Here is a 10,078-nt window from a genome sequence, read left to right as displayed (position 1 = left end):
GCGAACAGGGGTTTCCGTTGGGGGACGGCGGAGCATCCAGTCTACGCAGCCGCACGCAACGTCGCCCGTCCGGTGTCGATCTCAGGTATATCGTCAACATCGGAAGATGTCAAGTCTGCTATGGTTACGGCTTCTCACGGTGGATCATCGGATGTGTCGTATGTGCCTAAGATGGTTTCTGATTTTGATGACTGGGAGATGGCCGGCGGAGAGGAAGAAATGATGGTTAATCCTGGTGAACCGCTGCCACGACTCGTATTTGGTGGAGCTCCTTCTCTTCAGGAAGCTACAGAGGCTACTTCTGATCTCAAAGATGCTCTGTATAATTCATTTCTCCTGCTATTTACTCTGCTATTGTTTTTACTCTGCCTGCAAATTTGCTTATCATTTTGTTATCTGTTATTAGTGTCTATGCGAAGTATTGCTTTTTGTTTGTGTTTATAATCATTAAATTGCAACTCTTTTGTGTTCTAAGTCACCATAGAGCATCAACCTCTCCAGTCTGAAAGCTAATTTTGGTGGTATGTTTTGCTTTTTGTGAAATTTAACAGTGATTGAGTGATTACTCAGTTGATTGATTCGATTAACGAATAAAGTTACAATTTTTTGCTCCTTAGAGTAAAATGGGACACTTTGTAGAAAAATTGCAATGTCCAATTCTGTGTTGCCTTATTTTCATGTAGCTTTGAATTATCCCAATATGAACTTTACTTTTGAAAAGGAGATAACTCTTAAAACTGATTGCAAAGAAGCACCTTGGGATAGCATTTGCTGTACATACATACTATTCCCTCGGTTCCGATTTATGTGGCATTGTTGGTCCTAATATAAAGTTTAAGAATTAAGGGAAGACACTTCTATTTAGCAAATTGCCCTTATAAAATTCACTTTTGGTACTTACTTTTAGTTGACTTTTCTTCATTATAAAGTGTTAAGTGGAACTCAATAAGTATGAAATTAGGATGATGCCAGTACATAGTTGCTACATAAGGAAGGGTGACATTCTTTTTGGGAGGGTCTAAAAGGAGATGGTGCCACATAAATGGTGAGTATTAGGCAAGGCCGTAGGGGTGTTCACGGTTTGGATACAAACCGATCCAAACCGAAAAACCGAACCAAACCGATAAAATAAAATCGATTTTATTTGGGTTTGGTTTGGTTTGGTTTTAGATTTTTGAAAACCGATAGTATTTGGTTTGGTTATGGTTTTATTAAAAAAAAACCGAAGAAATAACCGAACCAAACCGATGAATTATATACATATATTTTATTAATATACATACTTAATAGATTGTCTTTATAAACAATTTTAAAGATCTTATACATATTTTCATTAAAATTTCTTTATAATTTACTTATTGAAAACAAAAATGCCTAAGATGAAACATTTATCTTATTGATTTGATGTATATGAGTGTCTATGACAATTCTTGTGGGATTGAAAATGTTATTGTCTCTTCCTTTTAGGCTTAATATAGTGAATTTTAAAGCTTTATTGATAGTAAATTTAGTGATCGAAAGTTCAGTAATAATTTAAGTCATTCTAACTATTTTTCGTTTTGAATGGATTGTTGTCACTTTTTTCACATTTTGAATGAATTGTTTCTTTTATTTTTGTGTATGGTTAATAACCGAACCAAACCAAAACCGATAACCACCAAACCGATAAATGTATATTATATTTGGTTTGGTTTGGTTTTGATAATTTAAAAACCGATTAAGTTTGGTTTGGTTTTGGTTTTAACCAATAATCGATCCAAACCAACCCGTGAACACCCCTAAGCAAGGGAGATCAAGCAAGTCATTTGTGCTATTAAGGCCTTTTTGATTAATTCAAAAAATCCGCCTTTTCAACTTATTCCATGTCATAAGCTGTGCATGCTCATAAGTACTATGGTTGGGTGACACTACCAGAGTCCAAGTGCGCTCTTCTGTGTGACAGTGTCAGTGAAGGGAGAAACTTAAGTTCTGGACCTGAAATAGGTGAAGGGAAAAATGAAAATGAACTTGTCAATTCGATTGTTGTTCCACTCTTTTAATATTGGTATGCTTAGGCATTTCATCATACTTCCATCAACCTTTAGCTTAAGCGCCCAAAAGGTTAATGATCTGGGATTTGAAAGGCTATTGGACTTAGGTTGTCATATGAACTTCTCAGTGTCACTCTGCTGTTATGTTCCAACAGATATATTTGCTCTAATAGAAGATGTAAACAACTACTTACATAGTGTGAATTCAAAACTTTTGTTAAATTTACAGGGTATATTTGTCTGGATCTGCTAATGGATATGGGGGATCTTGTATATCCGGCTCAAGCTCATCGCCCGTCTCCAAAGCCTGTGTTGTCAGCGAGACTATAGTCACAAAGTCTGTGCCGAAACATGCTGTTCAGGCATATAGGGTTCTGAGTGAAATTCCTGCTGCTCAGGTTTTCTTCTTTGTCATTTTTGTCTAGAAGTCTCTTAGTTTTCATATTCTATCTAGTGTTGTATGTTCATGTCATAGAAACTGGATATTGCAATTTTTTCTTTTAATCCTTCAGTATAAGCCGTTACTAGGGTGAGGAATGATTCTGAATGTGTTCAATTTGACCAGATAAGAAGATCCAGTCAACAAAAACTGAACTACTATTGTAGTTATAACATAAAAAGTGGAACTATTTAAGCCAGCCCCTAATTCTACTTGTGAAATCTCCTCAAACAGGATCTGTTTTCTTGCTAGTGACAAGAAAATTTAGAACTCTTCATACTTGAGAGTGTGCAGCTCATTTGATTTTTCTTTAGGTACTCCTCTCTAGATGTTGACATCTAGAAGAGCTATATTTGAGTTGAGTCCAATACTGAAGATACTTCCTTAAAATTTCTGAAGAAGAAGAAAGATCTCAACGTCAAGATAACTCGACTCTTAGAATGTTCAAGTATTAGATAACGTCCCCTCCCCATGTGGTTCTCATGCTAGGTATTTCTTTAACCTTTTTTTTTTTAATTTTCTGGTGTCAAAGTGTAGTTCGTTGTTTTATTCAATTTCGTTGGTTGGAGGAAGGCTAGTGTTATTAGCTTTCTTTATTCACATTTTAGTACGAAGCATGATCATAAAGTGACTTAGATGGGTCCAGGCTCTATAGATCTAAAAGTAGTATTTCTTATGCATTTTCTTGGTGTTAATAATGTTGGCATCTGAGTAGACAGTAGACACTCATAATAACTTCATGAAGCTCTTTGGAGTGCCGTCTTAGTAGTGTCCGGAGGTTACGAGTATTCCAGGTCTGCTAATGTTGACTTCATTTTTCTCCTTCCCAGAACGTTGTTGCTTCAATTGCTTGTGACCCAAATGTGTGGAATGCAGTACTGCAAAATCCAGCCCTTCAAGATTTCCTCGAGTCACAGAGATCCAGTGAGAAATGTATGCCCTTGATTTTCCTCGAATCTCTCATAATGATCAAGCTTCTTACTACATTCTCATAATTGCAGGTGCGTCATTCCCCGACTCGGATCAAGAGAAAGATGAATCGGTTGCTGATACTGCTTCCTTTTCTGAATCATCCCCATGGAAGCCATTTTCTGAATCTAAGGCGGAAGAGTCTAAATCTGGGAACTTTTTTACAAGCTTTTTGCAGAATGTTACACAAACAGTGGTTGATATGATGGACAGCTTATCAGATTTCTTTAACAATCTCTTTGGAGGCAACAAGTTTTTTGTTGATGCTGATGGAAGTGCTAAATTTGGCGCAGTGGAGAAGACACTTGGAGCATCTTTCATGGCTTTGGCAGTCATGGTTATGATGGTGGTCGTCTCAAAACGCAGTCACTAATGATGTCTTCAAAGTTTTAACTATTTGAATTTGCCGAACTTACATGACTAAAACTATTTGAATTTGCTGGAACTTACATGACTAAGTGTTACAGTTTCTTCTAGAACAGGTTCTGAGGTTTTCGTCGAGGGTTTCTGGTCCAATGACTTGTGGAAGTGGCTTGTAAATAAAAATAAAATCATTATAGACAATGTTTCTGTTTTTTGATTCTTGGCTTTGCCATCTCAATGCCATTCAAGTTGATCTTTCCATTCAGCAGTTGTGTGTTTTGTTAAACAAGACTGATTCTATATGGTATACAAGAGTGAGTTTGCAGTTTTCAGCAAACAATGATGCTAATGTACATAGTTCAAACTCTACAGTATCATCTTAATTCGCTTCTAGCATCGTTGAAATCAAATGAAAAACACATTTCATAATAACGCGTTCAGATATCTCTCCGATGTAAGCATGCTTTTGAACCACTTAGCAGAGGATTTTGGTGTCCTAGTGAGATTGTTCTTGAAGTCTACATGGTATAGTCCAAACCTTACAGTATAACCTGAGTTCCATTCCCAGTTATCAAGTAGTGACCAAACAAAGTAACCTTTGATATTGCAGTTGTCTTCCCTGTATTCATGTGATTTTTTTTCTCATGTAAGAACAGAATAACAAAGAAACTCGAAACATAGTAATAAAAAGCTGCGATAAGTTGAAGTTTGAGCACCTTATTGCAGCAGAGAGATTCGAAAGATAGTCTCTGTGGTAAGTTATTCTCCTTTCATCTTGTAAAGCATCGTTTAACGCTATATGTGATTTGTTTGGTTCATCCATACCTGAAATCAAGTAATTCAAGTTTTTGGTACTCATGTTCTGTTTGTTTCTTATGCAGGATGACATTTCTTACCGTTTTCAGTAATCATCACCAACGGGTTTCCATATTTATCTTTGATGTAATTCATCAACTTCCTAATGCCCCATGGGACGATACGTAGCCAACCAGATGCAGCCTGGAGGATGACACGATCTTTAGGACAACGATCAGCAGTTCTCAAATATAGACGTATGAAGCAACTAATCAGGCCTACCTTTTCTCCTATTGCGACTCCACGCCTGTAAGCTGAAGTAACAAAGGTGATGATCAGTTGCTAACTAATAGTCCAATTTAAATAGTGAGTACTAGTTTTGATATCTTACGAGTAGTTAGCACAGCAGAGTCGGAGTAAGCATCGTGAAACATTAACTTCATGGTCCTTACTCTATCGTTCCGTGCATATAACGTGGTATAGTGATTGATGCCAAGAAAATCAATAGATCCCTTTAGCAGTTTTGCCTCATAGGGAGTGATCTTGGGCAGTCTTTCAGCCACCAACTTCTGCATTGAAAGAGGATAATTCCCAAGTAGTAGTGGATCAAGGAACCTGAGTCACTTTGTTTTTGTTAAATCGATACGTTAACACTCAATTTTCTTCATAACTACATTCACATTATAAGAAATACATGACTAAAATTACCAGCCAAGTCCAAAATCCATCGCTCTGCTTGCAGCAGCTCTGTCCTCTTCACAATCTGAATGTGGCTCGTACCATTTAGAATCTAATGCTATCCCAACTTTGCCTCGCTGACTTGCCTGGAATCAGTGGCGAAGCAACAAAAAAAAAAAAACACTAAGGGCGTTCAAGATTTAGTATATATTTACAGAAAGCAAATTTTGACCACCCTTCTGTCTATATGGCTACGCCACTACCTGGAATACTAGTTAAATAAGAACAGAATGTCCATACACTATTTCGCGTCCCTCTTTTTAACTCAGTAGTCATCAAATCTATCATAAAAGTTCTTTGTTAGAACTGAATTACCTTGAACATTTTGTGGTAAGCATGATAAGCAGCAGCATGAGACAACAGAATGTTATGTGCTATGATATATGGCTCAACGGACGATTTTCCTTTCCTGCAGAACAAGTGCAAAAGAATAGAGCACCTTCCTGGAGCTTGAATTCCAAAGTCATAACCTTGAATTGTAAAACCATGAGGCTCGTTAAAGGTGATCCAATGCTTCACTCTATCTCCAAATGCTTTGAAACAGGTAATAGCATATCGTTCAAATTCTTTTCTGCAATGAAATAAGAGTTTATATATCAGCTGGAAATTTGTACTTCACTTATGCAATAGACTTTGTGATCACTTTGAACACCTTTTGTTGGAAAATTATATTGTGCATTATAGGTGAAAAGATTATCTTTGATAGTTATATATTAAATTTTCAACACTATTAACGAAATTCTCAACTTCTCCGTTGTCTGGAGGACTGTAAGCTATACATACATTATTCGATTGCTTAAAAATCCTTCGTACGAATCTTCAAGCTTTTGTGGTAGATCCCAGTGAAATAAAGTTACATAAGGTTGAATTCCTGATCATATTACAATAATTAAATAATTAGCTTCATATAAAGTTTAGATTTTCATATAGCATGTTCTATACTTTAATTGAACCTTTTTCTAGTAAGGCATCTATGAGATTGTTGTAGTATTCAATTCCTTCTGGATTTGGTTCCCCTGTTCCATCTGTGACATATAAGGTCGTTAAAATAGTAAGTCTCCTTAAAAAATGAAATTTATTACCCACTACAAAAGGTAAAGATGACATGTTTCATTATACTGATGATGATGTATATAACTTAAACTCGAAAGGACGAGTAAATGATGATAAAAGGAGAAAATCTTACTTGGGAAAATTCGTGTCCAAGAAATTGAGAATCTATAGGCATCCATTCCTATATTCTTCATCAAGTCTATGTCACTCTGTAAAATATTGTCAAAGCTAAGTCATCTCATACAAGTTAGTTAAATAACAACAAAACATATTTTTAAATTTTTTTTTTTGGGTCAGACAAAACTTAGTTTTCACAAAAGGGCTCTAGCCTCTACTATTTATTTTTGGGAAAAAGGATTATATACCCTTGAACTATCGTAAATGATATGCAGATACCTTTCGTCATATTTTTGGGACATTGGTGCCCTGTCGTTCAAAAACTAGAGCATATATGCCTTTCACTCTAACGGAAGACTAAATAGGGACACGCGGCACAATCTTATTCGTCGATTCGATATTTAATAAATGTCGGATCGGTGGATAAGATTATGACACGTGTATGTCCGTTAGTATAAATGGTATATATGCTTTAGATTTTGGACTTCAGGGACATCAATGTCCCAAAAGTATAACATATGATATCTGCATACCATTTACGATAGTTTGGATACCTTTTTTCCTTTATTTTTTTGTACTAAGAGAATACTCTGATGTGGAAGCAACTGTTATTCTTATCTTTTTAAAGATGATAAGACCCATTTGTTCTCTTGTATTTATTTAAAATAGTCGGTGCATATTAAGATATGATTAGGTGACATTATTTATCCATAAAGTACCTTAACCAAAAATTAAATATTTCAACTTGTGTTTCTAATAATGTTTAATTTAAAATATAGTATTTTTTCGTTCATATTAAGTGAATTGTTGGAACTTTTACATGAAAACGATGATATTGATCAACTGCTGTGTTTGCATTGCTGAAGTCCAGTATTCTTCCTATAGAATTAGAAACAAGATAATACATCAGACTTTAAAAAGTATAGTACTAGGATATTTCATTCAAAAAAAGGTATTCAGGAAATTCGCCGTTGAAGATATAAATAATTAAATAAAAAAAAAGTGTGTTGTACGTAATAGTTGAAGCTTTTAGATGAGATGATTACGAATAAACTATTTTACCTGGTCTTTTGATGAAAGTATCCCATATGCTAATTCCCTTGTTTCCTTCATCCACAGCACCTTCAAACTACAAGACCAAAAGAAATACAGACGAAGTCAAGATTTCAAGTTTATGAGTTTTGAATCATAATAGTTTTTGCTTATTGAGTTTTGAATAGATATAAATACTAAGTTCATTTTTGACTCATATACAGAACCTGAGTCAAAAGCTACTGAATTCTGTTTGAACATGTAACGTAAATACCCCTGGATTAGGAAGGGGCAATAACAAACCTGATAAGCTGAAGAAGAAGTTCCAAAGATGAATCCCTCTGGAAAATCAGAACGGCTAATGGACTCAGAATTCACCAATAGACAAATGATGAAGAAGGAAAATATGATTTTCATGGGGGTTGGAGAGTCTTTTTCAGTGTAAATAAGGGGGTAATTAAATATTAAACTTTGGTTTAGTGGTGTTATAATACAAAAAAGTGCAAAATGCCAGACTTAATATAGAGAAAACCTTTTGTATATACTTCAAGAAATAGGCAAAACATTTGGAGTAGTTTTATGTTAAAATTTGGTCGCATAGAAAAGGGGACAAATGAGACACTCACCCTTCTCTCGCGTCATAAGAGGACTATTTTTCTTTTTTTCATATTCAGGACTCGATACTCATATTGAAATACAGATTTAATTCAAATTTTGTAAAGAATAAAGTATTTTTTATACTAGTAATTTTTATATTGAAAACTCAAAATTAAAATTCACGATTTCATAATATCATTTTTCATTTTTGTACTTTGCTTACGTGTCGTGATATGAGGGTGACAAGTGTTAGCACCCGCCGATTGATTTCATTTGCCTTTGCCTTCACGACTATTATTCCTCATGAAATAATTTGAACTCTCAACATTTAAGTAAAGCTTCAAGGTGTCTACTTCTTTGGTTTTAAAAAATAATTTTTTTATATAAATCTAGTGTTAATCATCATAATTAACCATAAAATGTGAGGTTTTTTAAGGAAGCGTTGTGATGGAGTTTGATAGATTTTAAATTTTTTATTATTATATTATAGGAGGGGATAATGAAATGAAATGTATGATATTGATGGGATTTGAACTTTTCATTTCAAGTTTTATGTGAAAACTAGCTAAAGGGACGGGATCTAGTGATTAATGAAGTGGATTGAGAATCTTGTGGTTTTAAGATCAAATAATTAATTAATTTTCTTCTATCACAATCTATTCTAGCTTTAGTGAACGAATTACTTGATATCTATCACCGATAAAGGTGAAAATAAATATTTTGTAAAATAATGGAGATGTGCTTAAATTGACTCGTGAATGAGTCAACTTTTTGTTTATTTAAAAAATAAAATAAAATATAATGACATCTTTAGTCGAATTAAGGGAAGATTTTTTATGGGCTTCAAATTGCAGTATATTATAGTGCAACAATAGTAATTTTTATTTAGAGTAGAGTTGCAATTTCCCATCATTATACTCTACTTCTAATACCACTTGTCAACGCTTATACAGTCTATCTTAATAATTTACGTATATACTAATTATAAATTAAATATACACGTCATACGTGTACATCATATCTATATTATCATTAATATATATTTATAATATTATATTTATCGATTATTATTTTAACAAGCGAATATATATATAGTATATTTATTATTATTTTATTAACAAACGAGTATATATATACAGGAGGTGTTGCATTACAGATAACTAATGATTAATTTGATTAATATTGAATTTGAAATAATCATTTTTTACTTTATTTATATAATATAATCTTTTTGACAAAAAAAGATTCGAACTTCTGCACATATTGCATAGTGTTACGTACACGAACGTACAGTTTTGGAATTTATTATCCCAACTCATAAATACATATATTTACGTATAATTCATTTTACACTTTTAGTGACGAATCCCACACGCAAGATAATTGTTATCCTTTAAGTAACATCCATTTTGCCTTTAATAATGTTTGATTGGAAGCCAAACTATTATTAAAAGTAATCTATTTTGATGTGAAACTTGAAAATATATTATTGTTCCTCCTATTTTTTCTAAACTTTTTAAACAAGAGGAATTAAGTTAATTAAATACACTATGTTCCATGACAATTTTTTTCGGCAAAGGGCCAAATATACCCCTGTACTATATGAAATAGTTTAAATATACCTCTTATGTTATATACTTTCGGGCTAAATATATCCTTATGATTAACATAGAACACGTGTACGACTGAGATTAAATGAATTATTCAATTTAAACTAAATCAAATTTGGATATAACCCGCTCCGACCCAATAACTTAACCCGACCTAATGTGTAACACTAACCCACCCAATTTGTCTTTCAAACAAGAAAATCCAATGGGCGATTGAGTTCTTGTACTCCAAACTCCAGCAACGTCTGCAACTTGGAGCCTCTGCTTCCAAAGATTTTTGCTCAACAAGAGGCACAAGAATATAGGTAGGCGAAGTTGTGAGTGGGAACTTGCAC

General features: G+C 33.9%; 2 protein-coding genes across 4 annotated transcripts in view; one reads left to right on the top strand and one right to left on the bottom strand.

Moving 5' to 3' along the window:
* The window catches only part of LOC102579806 (uncharacterized), a 4,657-nt gene extending 591 nt beyond the window's left edge, over window positions 1-4,066 (top strand). The window contains exons 2-5 of one of the 3 annotated variants that reach the window (XM_015314698.1): window positions 24-320; window positions 2,260-2,428; window positions 3,300-3,402; window positions 3,465-4,066. In XM_015314698.1, coding sequence (XP_015170184.1) covers window positions 24-320; window positions 2,260-2,428; window positions 3,300-3,402; window positions 3,465-3,811 — 916 coding nt within the window. In that variant the 3' untranslated portion in view covers window positions 3,812-4,066. The remainder of the gene's footprint in view (window positions 1-23; window positions 321-2,259; window positions 2,429-3,299; window positions 3,403-3,464) is intronic. The other 2 variants (XM_015314700.1, XM_015314699.1) reach the window with 2 other exon arrangements.
* A 109-nt stretch (window positions 4,067-4,175) lies between these two features.
* LOC102580126 (putative beta-glucosidase 41) lies at window positions 4,176-8,124 on the bottom strand. The gene is made up of 13 exons (XM_006360050.2): window positions 7,840-8,124; window positions 7,567-7,633; window positions 7,325-7,383; window positions 6,521-6,596; window positions 6,288-6,359; window positions 6,118-6,205; window positions 5,650-5,905; window positions 5,305-5,420; window positions 4,988-5,211; window positions 4,879-4,910; window positions 4,698-4,800; window positions 4,518-4,626; window positions 4,176-4,420 (listed from the first exon to the last, which is right to left on the bottom strand). Exons 1-13 carry the CDS (start codon window positions 7,951-7,953, stop codon window positions 4,225-4,227), a joined length of 1,512 nt encoding a protein of 503 aa, XP_006360112.1. The 5' UTR covers window positions 7,954-8,124; the 3' UTR covers window positions 4,176-4,224.
* Window positions 8,125-10,078: the final 1,954 nt, after the last annotated feature.

The sequence above is a fragment of the Solanum tuberosum genome, unplaced genomic scaffold (genome assembly GCF_000226075.1).
Source record: "Solanum tuberosum cultivar DM 1-3 516 R44 unplaced genomic scaffold, SolTub_3.0 scf00302, whole genome shotgun sequence".
Lineage (NCBI taxonomy): Eukaryota > Viridiplantae > Streptophyta > Magnoliopsida > Solanales > Solanaceae > Solanum > Solanum tuberosum.
This window is presented reverse-complemented; position numbering and strand designations above follow the sequence as displayed.